The sequence below is a fragment of the Haliotis rubra genome, unplaced genomic scaffold (assembly GCF_003918875.1).
Source record: "Haliotis rubra isolate DU_JTF1 unplaced genomic scaffold, ASM391887v1 Scf4, whole genome shotgun sequence".
NCBI classification, from domain to species: domain Eukaryota; kingdom Metazoa; phylum Mollusca; class Gastropoda; order Lepetellida; family Haliotidae; genus Haliotis; species Haliotis rubra.
In genome coordinates, this window is record NW_025767079.1 from 7256407 (window position 1) to 7273259 (window position 16853).

General features: G+C 38.3%; 1 protein-coding gene across 2 annotated transcripts in view; it reads right to left on the reverse strand.

Annotated features, from left to right (window-relative positions):
• LOC124287224 (small cardioactive peptides-like) overlaps positions 1–16602 on the reverse strand; it is a 41779-nt gene extending 25177 nt beyond the window's left edge. Inside the window, exon 1 of one of the 2 annotated variants that reach the window (XM_046723721.1) lies at positions 16454–16602. In XM_046723721.1, coding sequence (XP_046579677.1) covers positions 16454–16522 — 69 coding nt within the window. In that variant the 5' untranslated portion in view covers positions 16523–16602. The remainder of the gene's footprint in view (positions 1–16453) is intronic. The other variant, XM_046723722.1, reaches the window with a different exon arrangement.
• Between the last annotated feature and the right edge of the window lie 251 nt (positions 16603–16853).

A 16853-nucleotide genomic window follows, 5' to 3' on the forward strand; every position in this document is an offset into this window, starting at 1 on the left:
ACATGATATTTCCAAGGCTTGGAAATTTTTGGAAATTTAGGAAGGATTTTACCACTTCAGTTTCTCCTTTTCCCAAGGATCCCCATGAGTGTATAGACTGTGTATTCGTCCTCCTAGGAGTGTATTCTTCCTCCTATGCGATCAACTAGGAACCAATTCTATATATTAGTATAACCAGGGAGACTATAAGACGTTGTAGATTCTCCCTGGTATAACTTCACTCATCTGCATCCTTGTTGTTCTAAGTGTCAAAAATTGATATTGACTGTTATATTTGCCCTTGGTATGGCTACCATTTTCCAAAATACCGTTTTAAGTGTATGTTTTACTTATTATCCACAGAAGCGCAAATAGTTTTTGACCTGTCACGGTTTGCATAAACACAAATTACATAGACCTACGTTACATCATGGATTAAATAAAAGTTTACCGGACCCACTGACTGACTGGACAGGGTTTATTACATGTCATAAAAGTGAACCCTTGCCAGGGAATAATAGGCTTATGGTAGTAGAATATATTCTCTAATTGGTACCCTCTAATTAACACCTGTCACAAGGGATGGACCGTTTGGGTGGTTTATCATTGCGTAATCAACAGTCAACAGACCATGAAATGTTGTTTTAAGACTGTAGGCGAATTGGGATGTAGGCGAATATGCAGTTGGTGTATTCACGAAATATCATGATCTTGTTAATAAATAATTAGTTATGTTGTCCACACATGGGCGGACTGAGGCAAAATCAACTCAGATGAATTCCTTCTTAAAAACAACATAGTGTAACAAATTGATTTGGTCATTTACAATAAAAGGTGACTACATGTTTAATGCATTATTCATTTTAGATCACGTTAAATAATTTCTAGAGAAATCACTACACAAGTTCATATCACAGATGATTCCAGAGACAAATGGTTCATGAGATTCTAGTTTATGAAAAGCATTAAATTCCAAAATAAGCAAGCCAATCTGTTCTCTAATGCTCAGGAATTATTACCACTTACATGACAATAGTTTGAGGAGGTGTCGACTCAGGAAGCCGACCTCTCGATTTTTATAAGGTTCAGGACGTTGACAAGGGGTACGCTTTGAAGTTTGGGTGTTATTTTAGCACATGGCTAATCTCATGTGACGTGTTATTACAAGCTGGTGGTTGATAGAAGTGAACACATCGCACTCGGAAGCCGACCGTGTAAAAGCATGATTAAAACAATCATATGATGAACACATTTAAAAGGGCACTGATCCAGAGCAATTTCGGCGTTCTGGTTGCCGCTTTTGTTATTGTTTTTCCCCCTGAGTACCCGGATGATATCCCAGTATTTTCGACTGGTTCGTGACCTTTGCTGCGCCACCCGCATGCGCACTTGATAGTATAGGTATAGATTGATCAACAAAATTGGAATCTTATTTACTCGATAATATTTTCATCTTCATTTTTATCATAACAAATGAAAACATTTTGAAGTTTAATCATCTGCCAGTGGTAAAAACGTCAGGACTGAAAAATAACGAAGTCAATGTATTTCTTTATATTTTGTCTTATAATCCTAATTATTTTATTGTCATATTTGTATGCATTTTGAAACTTAATAAAAAGCATACGATCTGCTTATACACATAGTGTATTTATAACATGACTGTAATATCTAGACATTTTATAGAATGCCAACATGAATCATATTTCTATGACTTATTTCTATAGGTATGACTTATGTATGTTGTATGTCTCATTACGCTACACGGCGAAAAAAATGATTATGTTGAATGCTACCACAAATGAATAAAAACAAAATGCAAATATTAGAAATAAAACAGACTAAAGTCTGCAACAATGTCAGGCTATTATCTTGTTCGAGGAATGTATCCATCAATATCCACATAGGTTTAGTCCCGATTTTGACAGTCCCAAATTTGACAGTGAAATTTCTCACTTCTGTAATTGATCTAGCCAGTTATCCCAATTTTGACAGTGAACTTTGGTACACTTGTCAGCACTTCTCGTGCCCGTTTTTTTACATTACTGGTAAGGATATAGGAACCAATAGAGCTTTGGTCTGGATGTGTATGCTGTTTGTTCCCCTCTTCTGACAACAGTCCCATCTTCTGTTGTAGTGACTGAGGCTGTTTATAATTCCTGTAAAATGTAGCATGTTGTAACATGATTAAATAAAAGCTGTCCATATAGTCTCCCGTTAACACTCGTGGCTTACGCCTTCTATGTATTTTGTGTGTTTTATATTTCAATGAATATATGCTAAGTGAACTGAGACTGAAATAAAACACTAATTTATACATATATTTGGCTCGTTTTCTCATTAGGAGTGCTCTCATTCGCATAATCCGGAATATCCTCTTCTATCATCACGTAGGCCCATCATTGTCTCTATAATCCAATGTTAATTGCTAACGGAGGGGACATCGACCTTTTTTCTTAACTCATCCGTTATGGACCAAAGGTCGATAGAGGGGAGTTTCCATGTATATTCTCACGCCGTTATCAAGATAAAAGTTACTACAACCAGGTGAATAGAAGTATATATGCATAGTGACGAGCAGCAAATTAACAACAGGTAATTCAGCAAGTAGCACATCGTTGGGGCCAACAGGAGAGTAAGATCAACAAATCGAAATCCACTCCATTGTCCAAGTGATGGAATCAATCAACATTCAATCAGCTTGTTTATCCTGAACGATGTACATCGAAATGCCGCTCTATGCAATAAACAGGGAGTTGTTATCACGTAAGTGGTTCGTTATATATCCCCATACTGTTTACTGCAGTATAAGTGAGATCTGCTTTAGTTTGCGAATGACCAATCTTTTGAAGTTGATTTAAGTTCTACTTTAGTAAACTGCTACCTAACAGATTGATCTCAGATTAAAACATCTCATTCCAAATTCGTGTTTTCTATTTCAGGTACTAAGAAATACTGAATTTTGACGTGTCTGGTCATGAGTTAAGTAACATAGTGATTATATAATTTTACCATTACATGTGTCATTAACACGTCATTTATGCCATTGTAATGTTCTCTGATCCCTTTCATCATACAGCATTTATTTCATTCAATGTTTTGAAGCTCATATGATAACATGAAAAATGTTACTGTTCCAATTCCTTTTGAAGTGTGAAATTATTTTTGTTCCTCAAGTGTTCCAACCAATTTAGTCATTATGGTTACACACGGCCTGATTTTAATACCTATCAAGGTAAATGTTATACACGAGTACATGCACACACACCCACACAAAACATCCGTAATTTGTGAATTCTGTTCGGACGATAAAGAAATATCTAATTTGATAAGAATCACTTAATAAATAATCTTCCCTTACTCTGAGAGAAGCATGGCATTATTCGTTCATTTTTTTATAATTTTATCTGTATAAAAGAAGGGATTATCAAAAATGTGAAACAAACTTCCGTATACTACCATTTCACTAACATTGCGATATTGACCATGGAATAATGTTAAGTTTAGTCTGTTTTCAATGTCATAATTTGTGAGGTTCCTCATTCACACATACGTACAAACTGACAGCATAACACAAAAAAATATGCAACGAACCATATTCAATACAATACAACTTTCACCGCCTGTGCATACCACACTGTTAACGAATCTCTCAGGTGTGTTAGAGCGATAATCACATCGCGACACGATTAACAAACCTACAGCTCAGCAGATTTTAATAACTTATACCTTTTTAAAAAGAAAAGCAAGATTTATGGATGTCAACTTCTTTATTGTGAATAACACGACGTTTCGGAGCATATGCTTGCTCCTTCATGAGGTGAAAATCTGCTCACAGTAAAGAAGTTGACATCCATAAATCTTGCTTTTTGTATGCATTCCACTTCTAAATGCCCATCAAAGATTTAACTTACTTCCAGAGGCTTCTTTAAGACGCATAAAAACTTGCAACTTGGTTTTCCTTCCAGAGGCTGTCTAAACTGACTTGACTCACTCATCAATTAACAGGGCAGTAGGCCTTGTTAATTGGTGACACTTAACTGCCTTGACTCACTCATCAATTAACAAGGGATTAGGTCTTAGGGCGTGCAAAGAACAATCATTTACCATCACCCACCAGTTATCTCCCCTTGTGGACATTTCCAAAATTGTAAATCTTTGGAAATCTCACCTTTCTAAAATTCAAAATGTCTTGGGAACATTATCTTTCCAAAATTGGAAATGTCTTGGAAACATCATCTTTCCAAGACATTTCCAAGCTTGTAAATGTAGACTTTTTTCCAGTGTTGATATAATGAACAACCATGCATGCTGCCAGTTTACGTTGACACGATATCAACCAAGGTACCAAGCCTGACCCTTGTGATCCTCTCATTGCATTGGATCCTAGGGTCCGAATCTACGGGGACGGATCGACGTCATAATATGATCATAGATCATATGGATCATGATAATACAGTCCAGCACCGTTGTGTCGAAGTTGAAGGGACTGACGTAAATACTTCACAAAATGATGACTAAATAAGGAATAAGCAGGGACCAAGGTCCTACTTCGAAACAACCGTAGGTTCGACACATCAAGGTTCGACACAATGTTTGGCTGCATACAGGTTTAATTATTTCGAGCACTCGTTGTCCCTGGCTCTAATTTCTTAATGTGTCTGTGGTGTATTTAGAGATTACAGTTCGTGTTTGTGCAATGGAGGCCTTTCCGATGGCCGATGCTATCACGGGCCTCATGAGCTGGTTTATCAATAGTTTTAATGCTTACAAAGTGCTGGTTACAACTGAGCAATTTCGAGATACATATTGCAAGTAATTAAAATAAGTACTCAAGTGATATCCTTCAAAGCAACAAGACGCATGATTCATGGAAGCTATATATTTCTTATCAATATTCATAATCATGGCTTATGTATCCATATAGTTTTTATAAGTTAATAACACATTTATTGACGAATAACTCTCTTTTCTAAATTCGCATACATCCGCGGTAATATCGAGCTCAACATGATTATATACTTGCTTTTGTAAGACATGTTCTGAAGAGATGCAGATTGTTTGTACCGTTCGACCTCATGAATTACAATCCTTTATCAACCACACCCTAGATGTGGCGTATGTGGTCTCTTCAGAGTGCTCCTCCTTTTCGATCACGGGTCTATATAGTATTTATACATAGGCGCATTTATGGGCTTGGCAAAATGCTTGTGTCAAATGGCAGTCTGCGTTGTTCAGTACAATACAGAACCTAGTGAGTTCCTGACTCTTCGTTGTCACATGCCTATACCATTAGTGATTGAACTCCTATTACTGGTATATCCCCTGACAACGACGATAATCCATAACAATCAGCAGTCAATTGTATGTTATGACAAGGTTGTCGATTTCACAATGAAAAGCTGACCACGGCACACCTGAGGCTTACAATGTTGAAAGCCATGTTCTTGACAACGTGAATAGAGTCGTCATATTTTCTCTATCAGTATAACAGGAGTGTATATCCTGGATCATAGGTTATTCATCACGAAGCTTAGTAGTTCCTATTGACGACATACTGTAGCTTGACGCTTGAGTTGAGCTTGGTGAAATGTTCTACCGATTTAATATGTTAATTATAATTGTTGAACCCAGACGGTCAAGCAAATATCTACAGAGAAAGGATTGTGCAAAACGTCCATATTTTGACCACGCAGATGAAATGGACATAATTCTTTTTTTCTGGGGAAATTCTTAAAACAGAAATACTTTTTTCGGTTTCTATCAAATATTCAAATTCCAAAATCAGTGCTACTTTTTTATCATTATTTATTAACCTAGTATAATACCGCTAGACGTATGTCATAATGGTTTACAGTTTGACGTCACAATGCTGATGCCTCTATCACAAGGGTATTAGACCTTGCTTGACTCGCGGAAAGCTGAGAGTCATCACACTGTAGGCAGTTTCTATCAATTTATGTTGGAGAGTAATAAAAAGAATTCTAAACTCGCTTCAGTATCAAGCTCGCGTTCTCTCATTTGATACCAAATCATTAACTCTTTTAATAAAAATGATATAACACGGAAGGCCGTTTAGTATCCTCTATGTATCGATGAAAGTCGTTGTTGTATAAAGACCTATTTGAGAGAACATTAGTTTCATATAGTTTTAACTTCATCCTTTAGAGATTTATATTTCACCACACAATCAATTCACATCTACAAGGCTACAAAAGGTGTTCCACTTTTTAAACATGTTGAGAATCAAACCCGGACTGTCGGCGTGACGAGTGAACGCTCTAACCACCAGACTACCCCACCGCTCCTTAAAACATGATGGTGACATACACGTGATAGTGTCCTTCAACGTAATAAAAATGTTTCACCAGTGCACGCTGCACTGTTGCCCATGCGCAACGAAATTGAATAGACAGCACGTGTTCTATGTTTTTCACAAATGGTCCTCCGATAAGATCAGGCATGAACATGTGTCACAAACATTTGATCAGTATGACCTGGCATCCTCTGCGACATTATCTAACACCAGGAATATATCGCACCCGTTTCATCACTGTTTTCTGTTTTGATCTACATTATCAAACATAAAAATATAACCAATCTGTTTCATCATTGATTCAAATCATCACATCATCTGCCGTAAAAGATGCCTTTCAACTGCATTCGTACATTAATGTACATGCACATCAAATGTGTTTCCTTAAACTGGGACACAAAACAAACGTACTGGAGAGCATAGTTCATTGTTTTCATTTGCTGCACACAAAAGAGTGTTCTTCTTCAGATTACTAATATGCCTTGTTGCTTTCTTTGGAAGTTTGACATATGAAGAATTGTTCAGCGGTCCCTTTGATATCAACTAATTCCTATACAAATAAAAACGCCAATGTTTGCAGAGAAGTTTTAACCTTATATCGACGAGTGTTAAAAGATTTGATATCGAAAGACACTAGGGTTAGATTCTATCTGTCATCCAAAGTCATTCTTCTTACTTATTAAAGGGCGAACAGTAATAACCAGTGTTTTGAGTGTATAAAGGACAGCATACAAGCTTCCGTGGAGATTAACGACTTCTATGGATGACGTTACCAATCACGTCACAATTACCGACAAAACAAAGTATTTAGGGAATATTGACGAATCTTACTATAGGCACATCGGCATACTATAGTATACGGTCATGTTATTGCTAGAAGGTACTTCGAGTTACATTGAAATATAATGTACATCAAAGAGACCACTAATTGTACATCGTTATAACAGCGGTTTGTTATACGAATTTCGACTTACTAAAGGTATTCGTTATATCCGTCAGATCGTTATAAACGTAGTTTAAAATTTGCCAAGATCTATTATGAATAGAATTCGATGAGACATCATCATCATCTTTATTTCCTGTGTTAGGAGATTATTGTGAAGATATTTACAGATTTGGACAGTAGATGGACATTTACATATTTTCTAAACGAGATGTTAGTAATTAAAGAGTGGGTTTGATTAGGAATTGCAAAACATAGGAAAACATGTGAGATATCATGACTGAATTATAGTTCATATGTTTATGGCATTTGCATAATGCCTCTCACTGTTCGTAATTGTGAATTGACAGCTCTCTTTGGTAGGTTGCCAAGTATGTTATCGCAATTTGTTATTACGATATTATAACTTACCTTTAACCTTGATCACACAAAGGAGAGGGGTCTGAAGTCGTTGATGCCGATGACGTCTTAAACCGCATTATGACGTCATTAAGCAGGAAGGGACGCCACAACATTGTAATGTCGTTACATATTATGAGTGACTTGTGACCGCAACACGTATATTTGGTTTTAGAATCATTCGGTTCCTGTTAATATTCGTATTTCAAAGTATTTGATAAATAAGAACATTAAATGAAGTGTCGCAGACATGGTTCCAGAGAATATATTCTATCGATACTGCTTTTCCGGCTTCATTGAAAGGATATCTAAACAGGAGTATGAGTTTAAAAAGCACCAGCATATAACAACACTCAGGGTCGTGGATGAACCCAGCAAGATAAACAAAAACACTCTCTTGTCACCCTTTCTGTATGAAATGTCAGCTCAACAACCTTTCTGCAATCGTTGCATGTTCCTTCAAAGGTTCTATCACATCGTTATTAGATTGTCGCTATATCTGTTTCATATTTAATGCTGTAAATGAATTCCAGCTGAACGCGACAAAAGCTTTGACATCAGAAATGGGATTAACGCATTAAATTTATATCAAAACATTTTCAGAAATGTAGTAACGACAAATCAGAACGATGTTCATCGCGTACTGTATAGACATACTGAATGTTTAAAAGTATCCACTGCGCGTTGCAGCTGACCGTGGAGTCGTGGAGTCACTTAGAAAAAGGGGTGTCTCAGAAGTGAGAAAAACTGGCATGAAATCAAAGCTGGTTTATTTTCATGACTTCCCGATCTTTAACTGAAATTCGGTCAGCATGGTTGAACAGATTAAAGTAAAGAAATACATCCAAAGTAAAAAAATACATCCATTTTAGTCACATCGTCGTGGGGCACCGAGCCAATTGTGTATCAGATGGGTTAATTCCAAAGTTTCGATTAACAAAAACACCGGTGCATTGCAATTAGTCACAACGTGGTGGAGATTCCAAAAGTCAATTCTCGGCCACGAACAGCTGAAATAAACCCTCCAAGCCTCTTTTACAATAAACGATGGGGGTGTTTATGTCCTTTAAATAGTTCTCGCCATACGTGCGGGGGAATAAATTAGAAGCAATTAACCAATTACTAGGTCCCATTGGTTCCAGTCCACAATACCCGTTTTGAGGCTGATTCTTACAAATGATTATTTGAGTCGTGTTAATGGCATATGTGAGGCACTATCAGATTATTTGAAGTTTGTTTACTTCCCTTCAAAGGCCTCGCCTAAAGTACCTTGTTTCCCCGTCGTGTTCTAAAGTACTGTCTGAACAATAAGGACACCGGCCATTTTCACCCATCTCCATTAGTGAGTGATAGGCACCAAGGGAAAGATTTGAGGAACTATTAGAAAATTGCCATGCTTCTTGCTTACCATTAAGGAAGTGCTCGCATACACTGTTCAGCTCTATGAAAGAACCATATACTTCTCCCTAATTGTCAAGAGAATGAAGAAATTAGCGTGACCTTCATCATGGTTCGCGAGACCGTATATTCCTGTCCAGCCTCATTGTTTTTCTACGAGTTAGAATTGGTATATTTGCCGTTATTTATATATCTCTTCATGGTAAACGTGATTGCGAAATTTTGTAGGTCAGTTGATCAAGTCCCACTGTGTCTATTAGGAAGGAAGGCTTTTCCAACACAATCTGGATCCAAATAGAAACAGCAACGTCACAGTGGACCACCCTGCTGTCGGTTGATGGTGAGTGGAATATGGGTAATTAGACCCCACATGGTACCGAGTGGTGAGAATTTCTGCCGTGTTATTTCTGGCGGAACATGACCCTAAATAGGGTATTCATCGTGGTATGTACAAATGCCATCAAACCAAAGTCATCAACAGATCAAGACTTTGACTTCACATATCCAAACTATACAATCATATGTCCTCGTGTAAATATTTAATTAAATGACTTTCTTCATATCCACAGAGTCCCCCGCCGTGATATTAATGGAATATTGCTAAAAGCGGCTTAAAACCATACTCACTCACTGACTAATATCCACATAAAAACGTGAAATTGGATGTTGTAAGGTTGTCAGTCATGGGGATACGTAGAGCCGATTTTCTCGACGTATTGAACTGAATATGGTCTCAGGTTACAAAGTTGTATTGTGGGTACCCGGAAGTGGATAGTAAGAAGCGACTGATGTGTCTATACGCACCTGTCCCTAACTGTAAGCTTCATCATGAAACCATGGTTTGCTTTATATATGTTTCGAGGTTTTTCATCACTATACCCGAAGCTCGTGTATTTTTCCCAAAATGGTAAACGTCTGAGATTTGCATCTCTTCCTTCTTGAGAATACTGATAAACCCAACTACCTTACTTACTCACTCACTTCCTCACTCACTATCATCAAATACTCATCAACACTTAAATAACATTAGTTCCGTCTATACACATCTTTCTTCTCCTCCAGCGCTTGAAATAGAACTACCCCCTATGACAACAATTTGTTAAAGCGGCCAGGGAAACAGCACGTTGTTGTAACGTCAACCGATAACCACCGGAGCGGTAACCAAAGAAATGAACACGCACAGATACATCCTTACCTTCCTGGAGATGAGAAATACCATAACAGCGATCATAAACTAACTGTCGGTATGGAATATACCTCAAACGGGAACATTTTCACACAAATGTAGCATAACTGATAGGCGCTGTATACAATGCTGTAACGATTTCCTGTCTTGCAACAGACAGAATGATCTGTGTTAGGACATGTTTGTCGGACGTGGCATTCTCAGAGCGAATTTACACAGCATGGACCTTTTTATGGTAAGTGACAAGAACTAATCCCGTTTTGGTCGAGGTGCTATATAAAATTCTGAATCAAAATGTGTCAGTGAACATGTATTTCCTTAATCGATTAATTCCTGGAGGCGAGGCTTCAGAAGGATTCCAAACCAATTATTTGTTTATACTCATCCCTAAGTATGCAACACTTTTTTGCGCATATATGGCATGACATTACCTTACCAGTGCACAGTGAACTACTTAATAGAAATGGTCCACTGCTGGTGAACTCTTTCGAGAGAGACGCTTTAAAGTTTCAGTGAGTGAGTGAGTTTAGGTTTACGCCACACTCACCAATATTACAGCTATATGGCGGCGGTCTATAAATAATCGAGTCTGGACCAGACAATCCAGTGATCAACACCATGAGCATCGATCTACGCAACTGGGAGACAATGACATCTGTCAACCAAGTCAGCGAACCTGACCACCCGATCCCGATAGTCGCCTCTTACGACAAGAACTGTCAAGCATTGGTTACTGATGTCCAATTCAAATCCGGATCTTCACGGGTCTTTAACGTTTGATATAACCTATCTACTGTAAAATACGAAGGCAAAATCATGCTGATAATTTCTTACACTGAAGGGGACCGCTCCACTAGTATTTCAGTTGCATTCGTATGCCCAAATGACGACCACGGTACCTAATCATTATAGTTCAATCAGATCTAGCTCTACTTTTACTAATCAACCGGCAGAGGATTTGGATATTTCAGAAGGTATAATAAATGACGTATCTTCTCTTTACAAGAGACATGTCCTTTTTGGTTTGAAGCTGGTCTGTAGTAAGTAGCTGGTCTGGTGATCATGGTTAGCCTAGCGGCTCAAGTGTTGGCTCGTCACGCCGAAGGCCCGGGTTCTATTCAAGGTGTATGTCTGAAGCCCTTGCATGGAATATTGATAAAAGCGGCGAAAAACCATATTCACTCAATCCATCAATCAGACGATTGATCAGAGGTTGATCGATTCGGAGAATACCAGATACTGTAGAACATGCACGTAAACCATTTAAGTTTGTTCTATTAATGTCGATGAGAAGGAAAAACAACACTTATGATGCTTTCATGGAAGACATAGAAAGAGGTTATTCCGACACAAAAAACTACACAGCATTAAGGTAAAATTTATATTCCAGAGTAAAGATTCTTTCAAAAGTAACATGAAGTAACAAAGTAATGATGAAGCAACATATTATGTTATCTTAGTATTTAGAAAGTAACTGCACATTTTATTCAAAGATCTGTTCACTTTATGGAAATCGATATCTCAAAGAGTGGCTTTACTTAAAATGTCAAACTGTCTCATCAGTTTTGTATGAGTGGTTTATTGGTTTACTGGTCAATATGTCATAGAAGCAATGTTTTATTTATTGGAGAGATGTCTGTGGACAGCGTTTACAGAGATCAAGTTATAAGGGGATTTAACTACTCAAGATCTTATTAAGAAAGTTATGAAAACAGTGAAAGTAGGAAGACAAACATCTTGTCACTACTACTAGAAAACTTGCTTACGAGCGTAACGTCATCTTCCTCTAGAATAATAAAAAATAGTTTAGGACAAACCACGCGTGACCGAACGTTATGATTATGCCGGATGAGCATGTTGAAAATATCTAACCTACTTTTGCGATTTCCGTGTACAAAAGAAATGAGACAAAGCATTGAACATCCTTACAATGTACAAGCAAATGATCCCTCATGTGCCATTCTTCCTTCATATTGATTGTCGTTCCTAATAAGGGAAAACAGCAGTCAGCGTTTGGGAAACAAACGACTTGTTTTGGAATAGACAAAAACACTGTGCCTAAGGCTACTGTAGGCGTCCAACGGATGTACATTGTTTCTTGGCGACGAGTTGAAGCATGAAGAAGACACAACTCCTTTTATATAATGAGTTTGGACAAGTGATGTCTTGCAAATAGGAAGGAGATAGGCCTTTCAAGTTGATGTGTCTTGGGGTTAATTTTACATTTCGACATCTGATTTATCATCATTTTGACCCAGCGTCATCCGTACTCTTTGTTTCGACACGTTGCTTTCTATTTCATAATTTCCCGAGTTCTGTTTTATTGGTACTGCGCCATTCGTCTTCATCTTTCAAGGATAGGCGATTGATGCTGTAGCTAACAGTATTTGCTCGTGCCCATAGTCTGATTCCGTCTCTCTCAGCATTATTGCCTTAACGAATGAGTTTGGTTAGGCTGAAGCATGGTTTGATGAAGTCAAGTATTTGAGCTTAAATGCATTCGCCGGTGATATTATATCTCTGCTGATATTATTATCAGAGTACGACGTTCACGTTCGTTGAATTAATCACCAAAATTTTCACTCCTGAAAAACGCTTCATACATTAAGAGGTTAATTTTCCCTGTCACGATAACCCAGTATCTTTTTATCTATTTTACAGGAAGTTCTTCTTTTGAAATAGCCACAGTGCTGCTACTATTAGATTTACAGATGTCAGACTGAAATCTCATTATCCTTTACTCTCCCAGGTTAGCTTCAAACCATAAAATATAATTTACACTAACAGTTTACAGGAATATTTCTAACACTTAAAAAGGCGTTATTTTCCAGTTTCACATCCTCAATTTTTAAAATCGATGCAGAGTGGCACTTGATCTAATAACAAGGCATTGGGATTTTTTTTTATTTTCAGTTGTTACAAATAAAAGAGAGGGATTTTTCCAAAAAGGTGTGTGCTTTAAGACAAGACTTGTGAAAGCCATATACTTGATCCAAGCTTGGTGCTTGTCTAATGTTACGACCGTGTTTTTCATGTACCATGTGTTAAAGATGCTAGTATGCATGAGATGTTGAACACGTTTCTACCGGGTACCCACATACTGCTTGATGAACAGAGAGACGAGTGGATGACACGAGTCATGCCCATAAAGAGACGAGTTAAGTTCAGATGTTTCTAAAACTTTTATCATTAGATCCCATTGCAACAAATGTCACAGCGAAATTATCTTTTGCAAAATATTCTATGCCGAGTAACGTGTTACCAGTTTGTGAGCGAATGAGCTGGATTCATGCCGTTTTGTAGCGATGTTCCAGCAATATCACGACAGGAGGCGCCAGGAAAGGCCTCCACACATCGTACACGTGTGGGGATCGAACCTGGAGCTTCTGAGTAATGAGCAAACACTTAATCTACAATGCTGTCCCACAGAGCATGACACTTGATCGAATTCCGTAAACAGAGAATACGTTTAGTTGTAAGGATCAGGGAAGATGGACAATATGATGACGTAGGCTCCAATACGAGCATGCGCATCTGTAACGCCATGGAGTGAGTCGAGTGAGTGAGTGTGTTTTCCCCTTCCTTTGTTATTCCATCTATATCACCGTTGATGAAACGGGCTTCACACATTGTACGGAATAGTGGGGAATCAAGGGAGTTTTGGGCTTGACCAGTCATATGCATTGACCAGTTTTAGACTTGACCAGTCAACGCACTGACCACAAAGTAAGAAGTAAGTACTTTATGTTTAAGCAGAAATCGCATTCAGCAATACAATCACGCTTTACTTCATTACTTTCGTGTTCTAACCGCCTCCGTGGTGCAGTGGTTAGAACGTCCGCCCGGAGAGCGGAAGGTCGCGGGTTTGATCCCCGACCGCGTCATACCAAAAGACGTTAAAATATGGTACTTGTTGGTCCCTGCCTGGCGCTCGGCCTTAATGGGTACAACTAGGACTAGTCGGCTCGGAGTTAGTATAATGTGTCTGAGTGGGGTATTCATGCTTCACTGCGGCATGGTATCTCAGTGGGCTAGCACTATAAAACCAGCTTAAGTCTGGGCTAGTACAAGCAGCCGCACATACACATACACACGTATGCACGTCGTCATATGAGCGAAATATTCTCAAGCACGACGTAAAACCCAATTTCACCTCACCTCACCTCACCTCACTTTCGTGTTCTTGACATAACGTCATTCGAGGCATGCATATTGTACTATGATCCATCGATCATAGGATGTAACTCATACGCCAGCAACAGCGAGGACATTATGTCAAATGGATCCCGGTACACGAATGTAGATTTGGTTTCGCTTAATTTGTTTGGATGGATATCATTAAGTAAATATTATACAAGCCATCAAGATCGCAGTCCCCCGCGTGTTCAACGTTAGAGACATTGATGCACTCACTGTTGAACACGTGTTGTACAATCGTGAGTCGCTTCTTTAATGCAAAATATCCCCTTCCTCATCCCTTCAACCGCTGTAACAACAGTAATGATTTTCCCTGTGGAGATTAAACAACGACTATTAATGTAATCATTTATAAGGTCAAAAGCAGCTACTTGTGATTTTTTCTGACGCAAACTTCAATTATTTTGAAACTTGATATGCTCATTAAATTACTCAAAGAACTTTCGTGCCGCGTAATCACATCAATAACATATTTTGTCAGTCCTTGAGTAATGGCATCTTTCAGGCCAGGTGGGTTAGCCAAGTACTTCTTATTCTTAAGGTCGACCTTTTTGTGTTGGATAATTACTATCCTATTCCTGCTCGATCATATTCTTCAATAGAATCTTTGACGGAGAAATTAAGATAAAAACGAAATATCGATTTTATACTTTGGATAAATTGCAACTTTGAAACCTTTATTACATAAAAACCTTAACGTTTCATGTCCCGAAACTTGTAACATTTGAGTAAAGAGAGTACACGTGTATATGTTTTTTCTTTGTTCTTCTTTGTGATATTCTTTCAGAACTGGAGCTGGAGACGCGGACGAGGTATAATAATTGCACAGTTTAAGAAATTAGGAAAGATTTCAAACGTCACTGTGAATGTTATCGGATATGTTCAGAGAGAGAACATTATTGTTCATTTCAACATTTGAATAGGATTAATATCATTACGAAATGGGGGCGGTGGGGTAGCCTAATGGTTAAAGCGTGGGCTCGTCACGCCGAAGACCCGGGCTCGAATCCCCACATGGGAACAATGTGTGAAGCCCATTTCTGGTGTCCCCCGCCGTGACAGTGCTGGAATATTGCTAAAAGCGGCGTAAAACCAAACTCAGCCAGTCAGTCATTACGAAATGAATGGGTAAGGTCAGCTTAAAAAGTACCTGAAAGGTTGATTTAGACGTTTCCGGGAACGTCCTCTCAATATTTCAACACGACCAAGTCTTTGACTCAAACTGAGACAGCAAGGCATAATCATGATAAGAGATTTAGGATATGGGCAGTTATACTTTTCGGGGAGTTTAAGAGTTTCTTTTCCCTTTTCCCTCATTTTAGCAACACTTGTACACGACCTTGTTGTAAGATAAAGATAGGCAAGTGGAAAATGAATACAAGTAAGTTGTCTGAACACAGCTGATACTATTTGGGTAGAAACGAGATAGATTTCAGTGTTGTCTCACCACCAGTGCCGAGCGTGTGAAAGTTTTCTGTTGATATATATTGCATTGTTGTGAAAAGATTTTTCATTTAGATTCTATTAACGAATTTGATATCCTAATAACAAAGTTCGTGTATAATATGGTATAACTTACAGTGCCCATTCTATTTGAATTTACAAACCCCAGAGTTTTACAGTACAGTAGAGTCGGTCTGTAGAGTCGGAATGAGACGAGCTCAATTGTACGTGTACATGTTGCTCAAATAAAAGTTCAGACCGCTAAGGAATATAGACTTTACCGCTATGAAATATGTAATGCCATGTGAGACATTACGACAAAAGTGAACTCAACTACATTTTTTGTACCTCCGCGTAACAGTACATTCCTGAGGAAATCAGAAACTGAACAAACATCGAAGTACAAAACTAACAGAATAAACTCACCAATTGGAAACAACATTTTCGATATGTAATTCATAGGTGATACTTTTACATTTTATCGAGATTTGTACTGTTATCGTACATGAAAGTTCTAACAGTTATAAACAACCGGTGAAAGTCTACATATAAAAAGTTCATTCAAAAAGTTGAAATCAGTTTCATTACTCACCATTGCCTCTGACCCAACAACGAGGATGACCACCAAGCCAATACTAAGTCTAATAGCAGAGGCTTCCATTTTGGTAGAACAGGCTGTGGTTTCTTGCTAAACGTCCTGGAAGTCACACTTGCAACTGAAATGATCGAGATAGAGACCAGTCGTGCCAAATATACTACAACGCCACCCCCAACCCTCCAGCCCACCCCACTTGCCAATAACCTCCCCATGAGGCGTTGGTTTCCACGGCAACGTCACTCCAGACCAACCAATCAGCGCGGTGCGGAATACCTACGGTGGAGTATCCTAGAATCGATGGTTGCGCTCTAGCCGTTGAAATCAAGGATTTGGTTGTCAGTTAATTGTTCTCGCAGATCTTTTTCATGGGCGGGATGGTTTGTTTCAATATTCT